Source organism: Dipodomys merriami, unplaced genomic scaffold (genome assembly GCF_024711535.1).
Source record: "Dipodomys merriami isolate MVZ:Mamm:240054 unplaced genomic scaffold, mDipMer1.0.p SCAF_12, whole genome shotgun sequence".
Taxonomy (NCBI): Eukaryota; Metazoa; Chordata; class Mammalia; order Rodentia; family Heteromyidae; genus Dipodomys; species Dipodomys merriami.
Window position 1 is genome coordinate 17,817,092 of NW_027202493.1, and position 22,541 is coordinate 17,839,632.

General features: G+C 38.3%; 1 protein-coding gene across 3 annotated transcripts in view; it reads left to right on the top strand.

Moving 5' to 3' along the window:
• The first annotated feature begins 9,359 nt into the window (after nt 1-9,359).
• Nucleotides 9,360-22,541, top strand: part of Micu3 (mitochondrial calcium uptake family member 3) — a 78,641-nt gene continuing 65,459 nt past the window's right edge. For all 3 annotated transcript variants that reach the window (XM_070016295.1, XM_070016296.1, XM_070016297.1), the window contains exon 1: nt 9,360-9,758. In XM_070016295.1, coding sequence (XP_069872396.1) covers nt 9,372-9,758 — 387 coding nt within the window. In that variant the 5' untranslated portion in view covers nt 9,360-9,371. The remainder of the gene's footprint in view (nt 9,759-22,541) is intronic.

The window sequence follows — 22,541 nt, forward strand, 5'->3', positions numbered from 1 at the left end:
CAGACTCTACAACAAAATGAAAAAAAAACACATTCTGATAGCAACCTTTTATGATTGTTTTCAGATAAACTCAGATTCACTAGTATTTCGTCAGATATATCAAGATTATAAGCTATAATTATTTCTAACAAGCTGTTGTCATAAGAGTTTGTTTTGCAGAACAATGTTGTTCTCTTCTAAAATATTATTGACCTGGTTTTCTGAAGTTTGAGCAATAGTTCAACTCATACACCTTTATTATCCTGGAAAAAAAACATTAAATTTACATGGATTCTCAATGATTTTATAAAAAAAAATATTTTTCATGAATTCAAAAATATTTAAGCTCATGTTGCAAAATAGGTAATGTCTACATTTGCTATTGGGTAAAATAGAGGTCTCTATGCTCCTGAATATAAATAGATAAAGAAGAAACAATAGGTAGTATCATAAAGGCAGAGTTCAAGCTACTTCATTAAAAGTTTAAGGTCAGAATGCACTAGATCAGCCTTAGGTAAAGGAAGGCATTCTGGATTAGAATAATATGCAAGTGGAGTTATATAGGGAATGCCAGAGAAAGGAGAAGAAAAGAAAGGAATATGATCATGAAAGTTCTCTTGGAAAACCATGATCTATTCTCCTCTCCAAAATTTAGCCCTTAAATTAAATTACTTCTTTAATATCTTTCAACCTAATATTTTGTGCTTTTTCTAACCAAATTTCAGGATAAAATTCAGTGGAATTCAGTGATTTGGTTTTATACACTATACACTTTATATAATTTATCACTTGAAATTACTCAACTTTTCCCTTAAAATCAGAGCATTAAGTAAGATAAGGAAGTTCTAACTGTTGGGACTCAAATATTGGTACCGTTGAAAACAAATCTGTAGACATGTTTTGGACAGAACACAGAGCTTATAGGATGTTAAATTTTGCCCAGGTCATCCTGGACCATGAGCTTTCTGTTTATGTTTCCCAAAGCAGCTGGTATGACAGAAATGACCCATCATGCCCAGCTTTTTCTGTTAAGTTGGGGCTGGGAGAGTTCTCAGAAATTTCCAGCTTAAAAAGGAGGACTAATAAACTTTTTTGCTAGGGCTGGAAATGCTCATTTGTTATTATATGTTAAATAACATATGTTTTTACTCTAATACAATCATTTAGAACATATATGAACTTCACAGTACAATTTTTGTTTCACAAACATCATTTTAAAAGCTCTGCTCAATTTTGACGTGGAATTATGATGTGCTCAGTTGCCACTTTGAAGATCTCTCTCCCCAGGTTCTTGAATTCTAATCTCAACTGTGGATGTTTCTCTTCTAGTTTGATGTCAGTCCTGGGTAATTATCAGAGGAAAGTTGGAAGAAAATTTAATATACAGACTGGAAATAAGAACAAAGGAACACTCACAGCATTTCTGAAATTTGTCTTTTCATGTTTCCACTTTTATAAAACTTATACCAATAAATTCTTTTAGTAATACAACTTTCAGTTCTTCCTTCTTTGGCTCATTTTCAGTTTGAGAGAATTCCTGATTCAGGTAATAACCTTGAATTTTGTATATTGGTTCCATAATTGTTGGTGGTCTTTGATATTTAAAATATATTTTTGGGAAAAGCTCTGCATAAGCACATTAATAAGCAAGTTAGTGTAACACTTGTATTTAATGATAGCCAAGAAAAAAATTTGGTGATTAATTTTATATATCAATAGTATAGGTCTCCATTACATAGCTTTTGATCAAAGTGTATTTGAAACAAATTCTGCATAGAATAAAATTCTGATCAAACATGGTTTCCTTGTAGAACACTGTAAGGATAGAGGAACTGACCTTATTCCAGAATAATTTGCTGCAGAATACCCATACACCTGCATGATGATGGTAGAGTGGCTCATTCAGTGGTTTTCTATAATGTTTTATCCGCAAGTGAAAGGCTCACTTTATTTTCCTTGATGTGGTTGTCTGAGGTTTGCAGATTCCTGAACACAAGATGTGAGACTGTCTTGAAAAAAAAAATCGGGATCATTTTTGAACTGTGAAAGTTTTGATATGCTTCAGTGGCCAAGGAATGTATGGACACGCATCGTCTCCAGCTTCATCTTTAGATCATTCTCCAGCCTTGAAGCAAGCTAATTCATTTTAAGAGAAAAGAAAGATACTCCATTGCAATCTAAATCATCCCATCATTCCTCTGGTCTAGGCATGAATACTTTCATGTGAACAATATACAAACTTTAAGTATAAGTTTTAAGTATGAGTTAGATGTACTGTATCATTGAAGTATAAATTTGCAACATATTTTAATCAAATATGAAAATTATCATTGAAATGACACAAGCCCCAGCTAGCCTATACAATTAAATAAGCAGGTTTTTTTTAAAACGGAATCCTTGCAGACTCAATTCAAAAAGAGCCTCCATCTTGTCTGAGTAATCCAGTGTTTATAGACCTAAAATGACTCTTTAATTCAGTCTTTGGAACAACAAATATAATTAGAAAGAACAAAAATAATTCCATACTTTAGAGTTAACAAAACAATTAAAAACGTTGGAGAGATGAGATCAATTGTAACTCTCTTCTTGATTAAAAGATGGGTAAGTTCATTTTGCCATTTGTAGCTGAAGGCAATTTTTCTTCCTTTTTTATTTTCTCAATAACACTTTCACCTGGGATGACCTCAAACCTCAGTCCTCCCAATCTCTGCCTTCCTAGTAGCTGGGTTACAACTAATCTAATGGCATATTTTTAGCCCTGATCTTTTTGGGTTAGCTTTATGTCTCACTTTCTGTGTCCAATGTTACATTTTCAGATAATTTTCAAGCCAGTTTTTAAACAAAGACATTATCAAAAACATATAAACTTCTCATTAGACTTCATATTTAAATTAATACAATTTACTCTTGTTAGGTGAATTAAATATAATAGTTAATAAGACTTACATCTCCCCAACTATTACATGTTCCATTGCATAATAATGTTATATTAAATGTAGCTTTTGTATGTGGATAGTGGAAATTTTAGATAATGGTATACTACCATGAATTTCTTTGCAAGTCTGTAATCACTAACATGGTATTAGTAGTTTGAAATCACCAGGGTGGGAGCACTTACATCATGGAAATCTGAACTGTTATAAATCAGGGCTAGAAATAGTCCTTAAATGTGTGCCGATACACTCTGCTATCTGCCTATAGGGTCTTTTAAGGAATTCTGTTCTCCCTTTCTCAGAAATAGCAACTCAATATACTCCACACTTTTCCTCTCAGATACAGCTGATGGTCCTACATGAAAAATGAAAAAAAAAAAGGTTAAAAATACACGGAGACAAAGCAACTTAATGCTTTCTCTTTAGACTTTCACTATGATTCACAGACTAACAGACAAGTAGCCAAGTCAGGCTCACAGTTATGGTGTTCTTAGAACTGACTTGTTTCCCGCACTTTTCAGTAACTCACAATATCTGTGATTTACTGTTGTAATCACTATTTTATTCCAGGCAAATTAATGTGCCTTAATGTTCTCTTAATTTCTAATGATTTCAAAATTAAGAACCATCTAAAGACAAATAAAGATATCTAGGCTCAAGTGTTGGTTGTAGAATCCAGAAAACTTCTTTAGCCTGAGAACTTCTTCGTTTCTTCATCAGTGAGTATATATTTTAGTGGCACAAGATTCCAGCAAGGTATTCAATATCCTACACTGAGAGTTGAAAAACGAGGTTGTAAATGAATAGGGCCTAGATTCCTCTCCTCTCAAATTAGAGATAGTCTGTTATCTATTCCTTATTTTGGGTCATCAGATGAAATTTCTTCTGACAATTTCCATTAGGTATTCTCTATTATCTCTGCTCAAAAAAATTTTAAGACTAAAATGTTTCCATCTCTAAATTATTGCCAGTATTCCATTCCATAACTTTATAAGGTAAATGCAAAATATCCATGTAGATATTATAGAAATATTTTAAATGTTTCTTTTTTGTTCTTGCTGTAATCTGCATCATCTTAACGAAGAATTTCAAAGATATCATGGTGACCCTACAATGGAATATGGTCTTCAGTGCTGGTTCCTCTTTAATAGACATTCCTCCACTGTGAATTCTTGGCTTGGCCTGAAAATTTTTCTTTGCTCAGTATTTTTGCTAACCAATTCCAAATAACAGTTGGCAAGAGACAAACGTGTTTTGTCATCCTGCTAAGTTTTCTCATGTATGTACACCTTATGCTATTTTCGATGTTTCTGATGGTTCCTTCTTTATGCTGAGCTTTCCATCTGTTCTAAAGGCTGCCCTTCTGTTTGTTTATTTGGCCTTGAAACAATTTCTCATCTAACACCTGACAAACTGGGGTCATAGCCAGAGACAAGAATATGTACTAGTTGTACTAGGCCTTAGGACCCAGATACCTACTGGGTCAGTCCATATGGGCATTTCACAAGAATGCTCTAAGTCAAAGAAGGTAAAGTGCTGACCCATTTATTTAGAACAATAAACTCCTTGAGGCCTTTCTATAATAATTAAAAATAGCTGATAAGCATTTTTAGGAGTTTTCAAGCAAGAAAGACCATTTATTAATATATTCTTTGGTTAAACCTCTTTAGACTATATCTAGGTAATCTAATAAGCTCAGTTGATTTCAAGCTCTATATATTCCTTTTGAAAAGTAGAATTCATAACTGTGCAAAGTCCTTTCATCAACAATATGTAAATAAGAGGATCCAGAAGTAAATATATTTTTATTCTCATATAAACTTTGTTACTGCATAAATATATAAAAAGTGCAGATAAGCTGTAAAAAGACAGACATGAATTTTCAAAGAATGAATGCCCTTGTGTCACTATGTTCTATAACAAGAAATAGAACACTCACAAAATGTCTTTGCATCCAGTTACTAACATCAGAAAAATCTACTAGCTTTAGTTCTAACATATACATATATACAGAAATGAATATATATATGTATATATAACATTACTATGTGACATACGTTATATATATTTGTTGTTCTTGTTGCACTTGAACTTTACAAATACAATAATATAGTTGCATCTTCTATGTTTGATCTCTGACTCAACTTTATTCTATGGAACCTATCCATATGATTATATGTAGACTCAGATAAGCAATGATTAGTGCTTTAGAGCATTCAATTACATGACAATACAATTTTTTTAATTGTGGTTGCTACTGATGGATATGTAAACAGTTCTATTTTTTGCCAGTTATAATAATGCTGCTATGAATGCTCTTCTGTATATCTTCTGGTGAACATAAATCCTCACTTTTGTTGAGAATTTCATCTTTGAGTAAAGTTAATGGGCCACAGTAGATGCCTTAAGCTCTAGTAGATATTACCAACAGTTTTAGAAAGATTACATTATTTATGTTTCTATCTTAGTGTCATGCTAATATAATGGATACTATTAACTTGCTCTGAAACTGATTTGCTCCAGAATATACCCTTCAGAGTAACAGAAACTCTAGTCCCTGCCAGGCATGAGAACAGCATATGAAACGAGAAGGGCTCACTTTTTTGCACGCAGGAAGCCTTGCTGGTAACAAGTCTGAACTGCCACTCCTACCAGCATGGTTCTCACCACCAGTGAGATACATCAGAACAGAACAGGAAGGTGTGACCAGTCAGGTCAGTGGCTGGTCATGATGGACTTGCTCTGAAGACTGAACGAAATTGAAAATTTTAAGGTTCTAGTCCAACAAGGTTCTGCCAATGAATAAAGAGGATAGACTCAGTACTAAAACCTCAAAATCACACAACCTGTTTCAGCTCTTCTCCATGATCACATTCTGTCTCTGCTCCATCCTTGCCAACCCCTGGATTTCTCTCTTTGGCTTCCCATTTGAGTTGATCTATTTCAAGAGATTATCTCAATGTTTGGCAAGTCACTCTATGTCAGTATCTTCTGATCTGCTTTCTCATTTTGGTCTAAATTTCCTCTCCTTATCCACCTCACAAAAATAATTAATTTCCTTTGTTTTAATCAGCATTATTGAGGTTCTAGTATGTGCCAGACGCTGGACTAGATAAATTATCTGGTGTCTTGTTGCTCAGATGTAGTTTAGCTTAGGGTAAAGAAAAGGGTAGGGTATAAGTCATTGTCTTTGGGAGGAGTTAGTCAAAATAGAAAGATCATTAGTGATTTGGATACTTCGGTTTCCTTTTAGTCCTGGCTTCTGGGGCATGGAGTTCAAGATTTCTGATTATTAGTATGCTGAAGAAGAAAGGGCTATGATTCCACAGAGCCTACCTTATCTATATTTTCTTAAATTTCACCACTGCAACCTTTTATGCCTTAATAAGGGGATGTGATGTTTATGACATCTTTCCCAGGAGATTGCAGCATCCTTCTTTGTTTGCTCTCTGGTTGATAGATTCCCTCTGAGAATTGAGCGGAGCTGGAGCTGGTGGTTCACATGCCTCCTGCAGCTTCTCAGCTGTACCTGCTTCCCTTTTAACTACTCAAGTTTTGGGAGCCCAGACTGAACAAAATAAGGGCAACAGCATGTTTTAATAATTTTGTTAAGCTATTTCTGCTGATGTACTGAAAATTCACACTTTCCAAATTTAAAAGTCATTCATTTATTGGCAACTTAAAAAAAAACCAGCAAAAAGGCTAAATTAGATTTGGGGATGGAATTTTAGGTTGAAAGAAGGGCACATTTAACTGTAGATCGTGAGAAATGAGTGTTGGTTTTGCTATCTCTTGGTGCTAGCTATCAAATTTGGGGCCTTGATCATTCTAGGCACGTGGTCTACCACAGCTGCATCTCCAGTTCAAATAAAATATGAAAAATCTTATGAACTCTAGCACCACAAAAAAGTATGCTATGGAAAAAATATGCTGTAGAAACATGGCTGATAATGGAATCTTTTGAATTGGAAACACAGATTCAGAAGGTGAACATCTAATTACTATCTAATATCATTATTTTAGAGGAAAATGGCCTCCAAGGCACTACAATTAAGATTTAACAAACTCAAGGATAGATCCTAGATCTCTTGATTTCCACCATAACCTATTCACTTTCCTGAAAAAACAAAAACCGTTATGTTTTGATTTCAGCATTTTTCTTCTCACATAAACCATTGTTACTCTATGTGAATATTTGAAGGTTTGGGCTCTTACTGCATAGTATATTTTTTAAAAGAAGTTTCTCTGTAGAATTGACATGAAAGTATCTAAATTTCAAAAACATTGCCAAAGTCCTACTCATGCTTGCTTTATTACGTTTCTCCTGGGAATTAAACTCTGAATTACAATTTAGTCTCTTGACAAAGAAAGTATTTGTAAGAAGTAGATCCTCATTTTCCTCATCTGTAATATATGACTATCTCATCCCCATTTCTTTGTGGCTTTTTAATGTTGTTGTTTTATTTAACTCAGGGCTTCGTGTTCACTAGGTAGGTGAACAATCCTGCTTGACCAGACCACCAACCCTTTTTCCTCTCGTAATTTCTGAGATAGGGTCTCTTATTTTTGCCCAGGTAGACCTATACCCAGGTCCTCATATTTATCCTTTCATGGCTGGGATGAAATTTTTCTCTTCAGATTGATTCTCTGGACTTTTTGCCTGGACTTGTCTCCAACTCCAATCTCACTCTCCCAAGTGACTATGAGAGTAGCTAGGATTATGGACAAAGTGCTAAGTCGAAGCTACTTACTTTTCAGTCATGAAACTTCATTAGTCTGTCCAAGAATTCTTGGATTAGCTACATTAGAAATCTGAGAAAAATCAGGAAATTATGCTCAATGTAAACTGTAGAACAGTGTGTGTGTGAGAGAGAAGAGACAGAGACAGAGAGAGAGATGGTAGATATAAATAATACTTAAGAGAAAACTAAACTTTTCACAATTCAGAAAAGGCAGAAATTGAAGAAACTTGGTAAAGCAAGCTCTCAATGACACTTCCTTGTGGCATTGATCACATAAAACCAACACACAAGTAAGCCTGTTGAAAAACAGAGAGGGCAGCTAAAGTAAATATTTTGTTTATATATTATAAAGTTTCTTTTTAAAAAATCACTTAAGTAGCTTTAAGTAAGCAAAATCCACTCGCCTATATTAAAACAAGATGTGACATATCGGACAGGTTACTTATTGGCAAGAGGTGAGTGAAGGATAGAAATGGAAAGTTCGAGGGCAGTGCCTGTCACTTTGATTGCCTCTAAAAGTAGTTTTCCCACGGATTGTGATAATCAGCTGATGCTTTCTCCATGTTATTCCAGCCCATGTGAAACTACCGGCCTAGAGCTAAAATATTTTAGGAGCTCCTGGTTCCATTCCATCCAATGGAAACCAAAGCTAATAAAACTCAAGTCCCCCAGACTGGTGCCAGGTATGGAAAACTGAGGTCATGTGTAGTTTCTCATTCAAACAGGAAGCATAGCCAATAAAAAATAATAATAAAGAGGAAACAATTCGCTCATTTTATTTTATATTCGTATCAACAGCCTTCGGAGGAAGTGCGGGCATATTCAGAACCTTTATTCAGAATCTTAAAAATATTTTTTTCATATACAGAAGGCAGCTGTAATTTGTTGAACTGAGTGATCCCAGGTATGCTAATGTGTCCAAAGGTATTCATGGTGAACGAGAAAACAAAACCAAACAACTACCATCAAAGAAACAGCCTTCGCCTTTTGCCATTACTTTTTTTTCGTGTGTGTGTGTTAATCCTGGGGCTTGATCTCAGGACGCTGAGCCCTCGTGCTCAAGGCTAGTACTTTGAGCTCCACTTTGGACCTTTTGCTGGTTAATAGGAGATCAGAGTCGCATGGACTTTCGTGCCCGGGGTGGATTTGAACCTCCGACGCGCTCCGACCTCAGCCTCCTGAGTAGCTAGGATGCCCAGCCGGCGTGGGCCGCCGGCGCCCGGCCACCCCGTTACTATGGGGGCAGTCACAGTTCCTGACTTCACGCTTGGACGCTGGGCGGACGGGAACCCGGTGTTTTACACCTTACTCGTGTGGTCTGGAGCGACGATCGCACATTTGTCGCAGCCGGGGGTCAGCACCCCCCCCCCTCCCGCTCGGCGAAGCGACTCCGATCGCAGCGGGGCGAGGGCCGGGGCCGCGCTGGGCAGAGCCGAGGCGGGGGCCGCGGCCGGCCCGCGGAGCCGGGCGCCCCCGGCGGGGTCGCGTTCTCACGCGCCCTCCGGAGCGCGCGGTTCTGCCGGCACACAGGGCCCCGGAGCGGTGGGGGTGGGGGGGTCCCCGGCGTCCCTCGGGGCTCTTCCCGGGATAAGCATCCGGCGGGGTCCCCGCGCCGACCACCGCCAACTTCGCGGTCCCGAAATCTCGCGAGGCTTCGCTCCCCGCTCCCCCCCCCCCCGCCCCGCCCGCCGGGGTTCTGGTACCAGCGGCTCCCGCTATGGCTGCACTGCGGAGGCTCCTGTGGCCGCCGCCTCGGCTGCCGCCGGCGCTCACTCCTCACCAGCCCTGGCCGGGGCCCTGCGGGCGGCCAGCGGGGCCGCCCCTGGCGCTGCCGGGCCGGCGGCTGTGCGGCCGGGAGGATGAGGAGGGGGCTGCGGCGTGGCGGCGGCGGCGGCGGCGGCGGCGCTGGGGGGAGCTGGGCGTCGCGGCGCTGGCGGGCGGGGGTCTGGTCGGCCTCGTGTGCTACCGTCTGTACGGGGACCCCCGGGCCGACCCAGCGTGGGCTCCCGCGCGTGCCTCCCAGAGCGCGGCCGCCGAGCCCGAGGACCCGCCCCGAGGAGGCCGGGGGCTGCTGCCCATCCCGGTGGCCGCTGCCAAGGAGACGGTAGGTGCGAGTGCGCGTGCGCGCGCGGGCCCGGGCCCGCAGGTGACTCCCGGGGTGGGGGGGTGGGCTGCGCTGCCCCACCTGCGCGCGGGGTCCCGGGAGGGCGGGGGAGGGGAGGGTGCCCGAGACGAGAGGTCACCGTGACACCTGACACTGGGAGTTCTGGAGGCTTCCTGAGCCCCAAGGCCGTGCCTGGGGAACCTCCAGGGCCAGGCAGGCCGCCCAGGCACCTTTCACGTGTGAGTGTCGGGAGGCGGATGATGCTGCCCTTTGCTGCTTCTGTACCTCAAAGTTGTTGCATGCTCCCGACCGACCGACAGACCGTTGACCACAATCCAAACCAAACCACCACCCCTACCCTCACCCCCCACCCGGTGGGGGACAGCAGCAACAAAAACTCTAAGAATGAAAGGGCAAAACAGGACAACAAACAAAAAAGACACAAATGTGGAAGAAGAGAGGAGCTGGGACAAGGCAAGATTGGACCAGGCAAGAGAAAATGACCCAGGAAAACTGGGTGCAAAATGAGTTTTGAAACAGTGACCTGAAGTCTCAGAAGCCACTGCATTAGTGTATGGAAAGAATTAAACCTGCGTAGTCTCCTTACTAAAAAAAGAAAGGTGTTACCAGATTTACTCTTTTTCTAAAGAGTATATGCCTGTCTTTTTCTCTCATGCAAACCAGAATTCCTAAGGTAGGTGTAGTAAGTTAGAAGATGATCCAGACAGCAAAAGGAAGAGACAGTGAATGAAGCCAGTTGCTACATCACACAAAACTCTTCAGCCGTAGACCAAGCGTAAGACATGAATGAGAAAGCATGATTTGTGTGTGTGGCATCAATATATTTACAAGTCATGCAAATGACAAGTAAAATTGTCTAGGGGCATTTTCCTTGCCATGCTGGAAGAGTGAAAGATTTAGGTGACAATAATTGAGAAAAGAAGCAACTAGATTGCTTTTGTGAGTTTTTTTTAAAGTTAATGCAGTTTTATACTCTTTATATACAGCAGTGATCTAAGTACATCCATGTAAATTTTGGGTGCATTTAGGTGAAGGGATTTACTTTGTGGATCAGCTTCTAGCAATAAATCTTAAGCATGCAACAAAGTACAAAGAATACACAAAATACTAACAGCTTTGTCCTTTACCCTCCTCTAAATATACACCTTATTTTTGTGGCTTAAGAAGGAGAATAGTATTAAACTAGCATTGAATGATTGACTAAGTCAGATCTCAGTGTGTGTGTGTTGTGTGTTGTGTGTGTGTGGTACCAGGGCTTCCATTTAGGGGACTTGCCCTTCTTGTTCAGCTTTTTCTCTCAAGGCTGGTGCTCTACCACTGAGCTACTGAAGTCCCTTTGGTGGCAGATTAACAAGGTAGCAAAAATGCAAATCGTACTTTTTGTTTTTCTTTTTAAAAAATTAACTTTAAAATTGAGAGACCTTATTTTGCCCTTTTTGAAAGACTGCCTTCAAAGGGGTAGGACCCAGTTGCTCCAACACTTAACTGGTTACATCATTTTGGATACATTAACCTCTCTCTCCCTATATCCTTATGTGTAAAAGAAGTAATGGTTTCATACAGTATTAAAGAGCCAAATTAATTAATACATTTGGAACAGAATGGTATACCTGGCATAAAGTGAATATTCAATACATTTGTTTTATTCATTTATTACCTTTTTCCCCCTCACAATGCTAGTCAAGCTCTGTATCACTGAGCTAACCCCCCAACCTCTTTATTGTCTGTTTTTATTTACTTAATTATTATTGGTTAGTGTGTTCAAAATTTTCTGTATATTTAGAAGTTAAATGACACTGGAGTCCATTCCAAACCTTTCATCCTAAATTTTGATTAGCTTGCTTTTTTATATAACCTCTGCAATTCAGACTTTGGAGCAGCATCTACATTTCAGTGTTTTATAGTACCTTTTCTTTGGTATCATGAACTTCTCCTAAGAAAAGGAGAGTTTGGAGGGCACACTTACACAAATGTGTAAGAGCATGTGTGTTGGGGAGTATTTAATGCTAAATTTACATATTGTTTTATATTCCTGTATTTTCAGTCCTGCCACTTACAGTGCTTTTGTTGCACTGTAAGGAAAGACCTGGTCTTTTCTAGGAGCTTATACAGCAAATACTTTGCTTTAATTAGATCTTAGCCACAGTACCCAAGTTTTGCCTCTATTCCCTCAAGTCAATTATCATTTCCTCCACCTCTTCAGTTTTACTACAGTATGGAGAATTCCCTTAATTGTTTGTCTTTCTTTTTCTTAGACTTAATATATTTATACATTTTATATTCCTCTACTGTGATTTTAGTGTGGATATGAAGGGAATATTTGAAACTCAGATTTATAAGCCTGGAATAGAATTAACTGATAGGAATGAACAACTATAACCTGCTGAAATGTAGTTCCATTACCAGAGCTTTGAAGATTTTTGTTTTAACCTCAGCTGTAAAGTTCTACCAGAAAGTCTTTTCTGATGCTATAGGTTTCATAAAATACCCCTGCTTATCATATACTCAAAAAAATTGGCAATTATCTCTTAATTTTTTTCTTCTCTTTGTCTCAGTTCTTTAATGAGAAGCACTGAAACAGTCTTGGTTATCTTTATATATTCAGTAGTTATATTTATATATTCATTTGGTAAATGTAATTCCTTTGTTTAATTGAATAAATACTAAAAGGACATACACATTAAAAGGAGCATCTAACAAGGTGCTGGTGGCTCACGCCTGCAATCCCGGCTACTCAGGAGGCTCAGATTGAGGATCACAGTTCAAAGCCATCCTGGGCAGGAAAGTCTGTGAGACTCTTATCTCCAATTAACCACCAGAAAACTGAAAGTGGACCTGTGCCTCAAAGTAGTGGAACCCTAGACCATAAGCAAAAGAGTTCAGGAACACATCCAGCCCCTTAGTTCAAGCTCCGTGGGGAAAAAAAAAGATACATTCACATTCTGTAGGAATTAATATTTTAATATTTTTTCAGCCAAACTAGTTATAGAATTAAATTGGGAAGATTGCAGTCAATGTCATAATTCTAGTCTTTGGTAGACTCAGTCATATGATATAGAATTTAATGTGCAAGTTTGATTTGTGAAGAATTTTCAGCAAAACATTGCATTGAACTATACCAATATTATGAGGAGATAATATTTTCCGGATCTGCAGGTGACATAATTTCATTCTTCTTGATGGATGAATAAAATTCCTCTTTGTATAGACATACACGAGTGTATATATATATATATATATATATATATATATATATATTTGTATCACATTTTGTTGATCCATTAAACAATTGTATGATATTCAGGCTGTTTCCATAACTTGACCATTGTGAATTGTGCTGCAATGAACATAGGTGTAACAAGTGCTTTTATTATATCCTGTCTTGTAGACTTTTGGATAAATGCCCCAAGAATGGTTATCACAAGATAGGGTAGTTCTATTTTTAGTTTTTTAAAGAATCTCCATAGTGATTTCCTTAATGGTTGCACTAGTTTGCAACAGTGTATTAGGTTGCCCCCCCCCGCCCACCCCCACCCCCCCCAAACCCCCCCCAACCCCTGCATCCTCACCAGTATTTATTGTAGGTGATGGCTATTCTGATTGGAGTGAGATGGAATCTCAGTGTTGTTTTGATTTGCATTTCCTTTATGTCTAGAAATGTTGATCATTAAAAGAAATTTTATTGTCAAGGTGATATACAGAGGGATTACAGTTATATAATCAAGATAGTGATTACGTTTCTAGTTTAACTTGTTACCCCTTCCCTGATTTTTCTCCTTCTTTCCCTCCCCACATAACATATTGTCTTGTATCGCTGTTGCATAGGTTCCCCCTTTGTCCTTTGTCTCACCATTGTGTTGTTCCCTTCCCTTCCATAGTTCAGATAAATGTATATACACTACCCAGGGTACCAGAATCAAATACAGTGACAACAGGGGATAAGCCATAGGGGGGAAAGCAAAAAAGAAAAAATAAACCACATAGTAGATTGAGAGCAACAACAACAAAGAAAAATCTCTTTATGTTCATATCTTAGAGTTCATTTCGCTTAGCATCATCTTATATGGTCATATGTACATAGCTATAGAGCTGTTCTGTTCATCTACTAAGATTATCCTAGACATACACTAATTATTACAAATAAGGAAGAACATTGGCCATTTTTTCATACATTTATTGGTCATATGAACTTCTTTTGAGATATGTCTAGCTCCTTTGCCCATTTGTTGACTAGATTATTGAATCTTTGGTGCTTTAGATTTCTAAGCTCCTTCTATATTGTAGTTATTAGACCCTTGTTAGATGTACTGCTGGTAAAGATATCCATAAAAGTCCCTTAAATAGCCGGGCCCTGGTGGCCCACATCTGTAATCCTAGCTACTTAGGAGGCTGAGATCTGAGGATCATGGTTCAAAGCCAGCCCAGGCAGAAAAGTCTGTGAGACTCTTATCTCCAATAAACTACCAGAAAACCTGAAGAAGCGCTGTAGCTCAGGTCGGTCGTGGGGCCTGAACTCTGGGCCTGGGTGCTGTCTCTCAGCTCCTCAGCTCAAGGCTAACGCTCTACCACTTGAGCCACAGCGCCACTTCCGCCTTTTTCTGCTTATGTGGTGCTGAGGAATGGAATCCAGTGCCTCATGCATGCGAGGCAAGTGCTCTACCAGTGAGCCCAGCCCCCCCAAAATAAACTTTTAAATATTACAATGTACTTAGATGAAATTTCAGGAAATTGCTGCTGGCAGGACGGTGGAACAGTGTGTGAGTTGTGGCTTACTCAGAAGAGGCAATGAAGTTATTCACTGAATTCTAGGGACTTGGATTTTAGTTCTCATGTAGGGATGAGAGACAAGACATACCTTGTCCAAGCAAGTTGGGTCTGAGATACCACCTACCTAAAGTCAGAATTCTTATAAAAAGGATAAATTAAAAATAGATCTTCCCCCAGTATAGGTTGATGACAAAAAATACCCTGATGATCTCTTCTTGGGCTCTGGGTTGAAAAGTCTGTCCTGTGAATGTATAAACATGTTTTTGCCTCACCTCATGTTTTTCAGAGTTAAAATTTATATTTCTTAAGCAGAGAAATAGCAGATGTAGCTGATGGGAAGAAATTCACAGATTCTTTTTGGAGAAAATACCCTAGATACTGGCTATATGATGCGATCTAGATGAAGATAAGCACATAATCCCACAGTACAATGTACATGAAGTTCTGTGAATAGAGTCAATAACTTGCATGATTAGTTTGCTAAAAATTTAATAATAGAGTAATTTGGTTAAGTTTTTATGCTAAGTATATTAAAATGGTTAAAAGGATAATGACATTTACTACGAAAAAGAATAGATTCCAATAGAGTCTAACAGAACTTGCAAGAACTATTGAAGCAATTAGTAACCTAGAACATAGTTGAAGAAGCTAGCCAATATAAAACAAAACACAAACAAAGGAGGAGGCTGCAATGCTTGGCAAGAAATGTACGCATTATCCTGCCCATGTAATTGTAACTCCTCTGTACAGTATGTTCACAAATAAAATAAAATTAAATTAAAAAAAAACAAAACACAAAGATATAGAAATAACAAATTTAACAGAGTTTAAGAGTTTAAAATTCATCTTTCAAAGGATACAGACTGGATGACAGAGACATTCATTTAGGTTATAATGTCTGAAAAGTTCCCAGAGAGGAGCAAAGACATTAATCCTCAGTTTCAGGGAGCATGGTTCCAAGGTGACTAAATAAAAAAATAAATATATATTTTGTCACATTGTAGTAAAATTATAAATTCAAAAAGGACAAACAATAGTTTTATCTGTAAAGGAACTACAGTTTGTTTGATCATGATAACAAATAGAAACAGAGAACAGGGGATGCATATTCAAAGTGCTGGGAGAAAATGACTGCCAGTTTGGATTTCTGTATCTAGGTAAATTTCTATATAAGAATGATAGTAAATTCATTTTAATAAAATTCTGCAGTTATTTATTAGTGCCAGACCATCATAGCATCAAAGAAGGGCTGAAATGCAAAAAACCGTGGTGAACAAAACCATTAGTTAAATTAGAGTAAAATTCACTAATACTATTTTTTAAAGTAATTATACTATCTTGTTCAGTGTTAAATAATAATATAGAAGATAATGGGGTACAATTAAAGTAATCTGTAGGAAAAAATAAAATTATTTCCTATTTCATGACATAATCATAATTTAGTTATAGACTGGGGCACAGCAGGGTCACAAGTTCAAGGACATTCTGAGAAATTTAGCAAAAGTATCAATATAAAATTTAAAAATGGCTGGGACTATAGCTTAATAGTAAAGGATTTAACTAACATGCATGAAGTTTTTTTTTTTGGGGGGGGGGTCTGGTCATGGGGCCTGAACTCTGGGCCTGGGCGCTGTCCCTCAGCTCTTCAGCTCAAGGCTAGCACTCTACCACTTGAGCCACAGCACACTTCCGGTTTTTTTCTTTTTGCTTATGTGGTGCTGAGGAATCGAACCCCAGGCCTTGAGCATGCAAGACGAGTGCTCTACCACTGAGCCACCTTCCCAGCCCACATGCATGAAGTTCTACGTTCAACCCAGGGTGTTGTCAAAAAGCAAAGCTTTTTTATTCTTTTTCAATAATTGCTATAATGAAAAAATAATACTTTTATACCATTTAATGTTGTGTACTTTTTGTATTCTTTCATGTAACTTTTTTTGTCCAAATTTAAAGTATGAATTGTATATTCTACCATTTGGATTTTAAAATGAATGTTTTGGCATATTTGTTTCTAGGTATTTTCATAGATACATACTTAGCCAAAATTGCTTTATTTTTAAGAAATCACATCGAGGAAAACAGTTTAGAAGATTATTAAGTAAACAGAAAAACTGAGCAGAAAGCTACAAGTTTCCCAGATGCTGCAATCTTACACACTATCAATGGCACATTTGTTACAATTAACTAACTTAACACATCATTATTATATAGCTTTCATACACACACACACACACACACACACACACACACACACACACAAACACACACACACACACACACACACACACACACACAAACACTGCTTCGCTTGCCTTTTGGTATTCCACATCCTGTGGTTTTTTTACAAGTGAATAGTAGGTGTATCTATTATCATAGTATTAAATAGTATTATTTACTGTTTACAAGGAATTAGCTACAAAGAAGGGATCAGCATTCTGAAGAATGTGCTGGGGTTGAGGTAGAGTACTCTAGAAAGAAACAAATTTGGAAGGGAAGCTCCCTAAATTGGAATTTGGGTCTAGTTATCAACAAGAGCTTTTCCACAGTTGCCTCACCAAGGCTGGCAGACCTGGAGACAAAGGCTTGGACTGACAACCTGGAATTTTCGGATGGGGAACCATTGGGTAGGCAGGGGATCCCCCACTGGCATGCAAGTGCTTCAGGAGTGGTTGATAACAGGCAGCCTCTTCCACACAAGCAAGCAGAGAACTCTATTCCTGTTTCCAGTAGGGTACTAGTGGGCCAAGGATTGTAAGACTGATCCTTTTGTTTTGTTTTGATGATTTTTCAATTTTAATTCTTTAAAAAATTGTTACAAAGGTGATATACACAGGGTTAAGAATGGTCTTGGTTACTACTTTATAAATGTTCCAAAAGAAGGGTCTGTAGTAAAATCTAAAAACAATCAAATTGTTCTAGAGAGTAAAATATTAAAAAGAGAGAGAGAGAGAAAAGTCTGCACAAGTAGGGACAAGGATTAGATAAATTGCTATTTGGTAATAGAATAGATACGGTGATGGATGGTAGTATAGATTGTATGTTTGTGTCTTTCCCAAATTAACTGTTGAAGCTCTAATACTTAATGTAGTAGTATTTGGAGACTGGCCTCTAAGGAATTAAGGTGAGTTGAAGACATGGAACTTGCTCCTTCACTTTTTCTCACTTTCCACATACTCTGAGGAAAGACTTTGGAAGAACATAGCAGGAGGTGGCCATTTACAAGCCAGAAGGGGAATCTTCACCTTGATCTCAGATTCTCTGCCTCTAGAATTATAAGAAAATGGATTTCTATTCTTTAAGCCATATAAGATATTTTCTTAGAGAAGCCTAAGCTGATTACGCTATTTGGGTAAATTCATTATGATGTAGGAAAAAGTCTACATATCAATGGTGTATTGTGGTCCTTTTCTCGAGTTGCAGTCTAGAAAGATTTGGAGTCTGTATTTGCATAGCTGTAAATTGTTTTCTTAGATATTTCATCACAGCTATGCATTTTCAGAGGTTTCAATCCATCACAACTGTTTCTGGGCCTGTGGTTAGGCAAAACATCATGGAGCTTATGGAGGAGGAGGCTAGGAGGTTATCACTTCATGTAAGATAGGAAGCAGAGTAGCCAGAGAGGAACCCTAGACAATACACAACTCCCAAGGAAATGCCTCCAGTGGCTTACTTTCTCCATCTAGTCCTTACATCCTAATGTTTCCAGCACTTCCTAAACTAGTACCACAAGCTAATGACCAGCAAGCACTCAACACATGAGCCTGTGGATGATATTTTATATTTAAACTAACATTCTTTGGTTCCCAAAAACTCATGGCCATCTCATAGTGCAAAATGCATTAGTCATCTGTATGAGTCTTCAAAGTCTTAACTGCTTAAGATTGTTCAGCAGTCTAAATTTAAAAATTTCTTCTTACATTTCAGGCAAACTGAACAATGAATCAAAAAGTCATATACTTTCAAGATATAATGAAACAGAGTAAACATTTCCATTCCAATAGGGAGGAGTAGAAGAATGGAAGCATCAGACCAAAGCAAGACCAAAACCCAGTAGGAAAAACTATATACCCTGTGGCCTCATGTCTGGCCTGCATAGCAAGTGGTAGCATGCTGTGAGCCCCCAAGGGTTAGAACCTGGTTCCTAAGCCTTGCCATTAGTAATGTACATGGATTTTTTTTTCTACTTTTTGCAGCTTTCCTTTGCAGATATCCCTTATTCCTGGTATGGTTAATTTACTGGCATCTCTTTTGAAACCTTTGCTTTACCTTCATAGTTTGATGCAGCATCTTCTCAGGGGTCCTCTGCATACATTCTAACCCTGCTACCTAGTGCCTGGCCAACCAGGTGTTTATTGGAAATCTCTTTGAAAGCCTCTGTAACATTGCTGCTCTTCAAGTCTGTAGGCCTGCAGAATCATCATAGTGATGACAGCAAGACCTGCTTCCAGTTTGAATGGTGGCTAGATTCCTTTGGGCTTGCACTCAGGAGCCCCGTGTCTGCGGGGCATCCTGGAGGTCTCTTCTCAAAGCAAAAATCTTTCAATTAAGTGAAAAACCTTCAAAGTCTTTATTCTGGGTTAGATGAAAAATGGCCAACGACTCAGTGCCATCAAGGCATCTTTCCTAGCCTCGTAATCGATTTCTTCTTATTACAATAATTTTTATTATCTTTTTTATATTGTTATCTTTAAGTAGTTATACACAGGGTTCCAGGAGGAGGAAGCTTCTATGTCATGGAGGACAGGAAGCAGAGTTAAGTGAGAAGGAGGAGCCCAAGATAGTACAGTTCCCAAGGACATACTGCAATGATCTACTTACTACACGTACCTCTTAAAATAGCTATGCTAGTTGGGAATCAAGCATTCAATATATGAGCCTGTGGGAAATATTTCATATCAAAGTTATAACAGAATTATTGTATAGTCAGGCCCAGACAACAGTGGATCCATGGATACTTAGAGATTTGGTTATTAAGAATCAGCTGTCACCCTAAAGAAATAGTATAGTATAATCCAAATATTTGGGGCAGAAAGATTAACAGAAAGGTGAAACATAAAGTAGAAGGGGGGAATCACAAGGAAATGTGAAATGATTGAAATGGTTCTATCACCATGGACATGTTTAGTGAACATTGAACTTACCATGTCACAAAGTTACTTGATACTTTAAACTTTGAGCATGGAACTAAATAGTTGAGACTATTTCAAGATCTAGCTAATTAATAGGATTTTCTTAATCAAATGATTGTTGGGCAAGGGAGAAGGAAATTTCCTCATTAATTTTTCACTCTTTATAATTTATAAGTCTAGTATTTATCCATTCTAAAGTTAAAAATTGTAAAGTTTAGGGAGATTAAATATTTTTCCCAAGATTACCTAACTAGAAAGTGGTAAAGCTGACATCTGAATGTAGGACTAAAAGATTGCAAAGCCTGTGTACTTTTGTACCAATATACCATGTTGTGTAATATGAAAAAGAACACTGGATTGGGTGCTATACACCTGAATTTTAGTCCTAGGCTCCTTCGTTGGTGTGGCCATGATGAAAGTCTTTCTATAGACATGGGTTCTGCTATTCACCTTTCCTTTAATATGATTTAATTTGATAGTTTTCCAATTTGAGTGTGAACTGATATATCATTGTTTTTAATTTCCATTTCCCTGATTACTATAAGTGGTAGAAAAAAACTTTATTTTTTCAAGTACTGAGGTTAAAACTTAAGGCCTTGTACTTGATGATACTGTACTACTTGAACCATATCTGCAGCTGTTTTGCTTTTTATTTTTCAAATTGGGTCTTATTTTTTTTTACCTAGCATGGCCTGGAGTATGATCCTTCTAATTAACATTACCCCATAGCTGAAATGAGAATTTGTGGAGTGATTTTTGCTGCTACTAGTGTTTCAATTCAGGGCCTCACACTTCCTTGATTTTCTGCTTTGTTGGCACTCTACCACTTAGATCATACAACTAGCCATTACTTTCGCTAGTTAATTGAAGATTGAATCTTGCAGACTTTATTACCTAGGGCAGTGGCTTTGACCTCAGTTCTCTGGGTTTCAGGCTCCTAAGTAGCTAGGATTATAGATTTGAGCCATTAGTGCTAAACTTGGCTAAGATTTTTTGGGTAATAATTTATTTCCTAGAAATTGCCTGTTTGTGTCTTTGGTTAGTTTAAATTCGATTTTATCATTTTTATGCAGATTTTCTTTTTTTTTTTTTTTTTTTTTTTGGGTCCAGTCATGGGGCCTGAACTCTGGGCCTGGGCGCTGTCCCTCAGCTCTTCAGCTCAAGGCTAGTGCTCCACCACTTGAGCCACAGCGCCACTTCCGGCTTTTTCTTTTTGCTTATGTGGTGCTGAGGAATCGAACCCAGGGCCTCAGGCATGCAAGGCAAGTGCTCTACCACTGAGCCACCTTCCCAGCCCTTTGTGCAGATTTTCTAATCGAATTACAAATTATGTATGTATCTCTAAACAAAACACAATTTCATCATTTCTTATTTTTATTAAGTTGACTCTTGTGAAGACTAATAAATGGTCAAAATACGTAGTCTATTAAGAAGTGTCAGTAAGCACACCCTTCTGTTATTGAGGTCTTTTTTTCTTTTTTTATATATACCACGGTTTGAACCCAGAGCCTTACACTTACTAGGCAGGTGCTCTACCAAAAAAAGAAATAACAGAAATACACTTGTGTTCAATGTACATTATGTAAAAAGTGAACTAAATGCTGGGCGCTGGTGGCGCATGCCTGTAATCCTAGCTACTCAGGAGGCTGAGATCTGAGAATTAATGGCTCAAAGCCAGCCCAGGCAGGAAAGTCTGTGAGACTCTTATCTCCAATAAACCACTAGAAAACCAGAAGTGGCGCTGTGGCTCAAGCGGTAGAGCGCTTGCCTTGAGCTGAAGAGTCCAGGGACAGTGCCCAAGCCCAGAATTCAAGCCTCATGACTGACCAAAAACAAACAAACAAACAAACAAAACAAAAAACTACATAACTTGAGGTTAGGAATGGGAAAGGTGAAAAAGAGGGAGAGTGATGTCATTGATCAAGTACTCGTAACCTGACTTATGGAATTGTAATCTTTTTGTGCAATGATTTAATAAGAAAATATTTTAATATCATTAAGGAATGGTCAGAGTAATAGGAAAATCAGGACAGCAAGTCTAGGAATCTGAGAAAATAAATTATTTCAAGGAAAAATAGGGTTATCAACTGTGTCAAATTCTGTAAGATGAAAATTGACCTTTGGATTAAGCAACATGGATGACTTTGACAAGCAGTTTTAGTGGAGGTAGAGGGTAAAACCTAATGAACTAATTTCAAAAGAGACTGAGGAAATCTGAGACAAGAAATGAAGACTCTACTCCCTGATGTTCTTTGGTAGAGGGTAGGAAAGAAATGGCAGGAAGGCAGGGAAGTATAACTAAATGGAGAAGTAGGACAGCTTTGTTTCTAAGATGGGAGAAACAGCAACAAGTATATGAAGGGAAGTAGTCAGGAGAGGGGAAATAACATGAGGGCTGCAGGGCAAGGGAGTTATTACTGCAACAGTCTTGAATATACAAGGAAAGAAGAGCTCTAGGCAATAAATCATTGAACCATGCTCCTTTCTAAAAAAATACCTTCACTTGTCAGATGTTAAGATGATATATGAGAAAGTACTTGATAGTCTTGTAAAGAACTCTACATAAACATAAGCTATAAGAATACAAATAGAGTCTTTAACACTCATAAATGGTCAGTTGCTTTATCTCTAGTAGCTTTTGTTTATTTGATCTCAGCCAGGAATATATTACTGGCTTGTCTTCAGCTGTAAATATTTCTACACAGATGAATTTGCTAAGCATCAACACATCTCACCCAGAGTACTTTGGGATTTTCCCATACTGGGAATTTGATATTTAACCTTTCGACCACCCAACAAGCTAACAAACATTACCTCTTTTATCTTCTTAGACTCCTTTAAAGAAGCCTGAAGCCATAGGTGAAAGCCA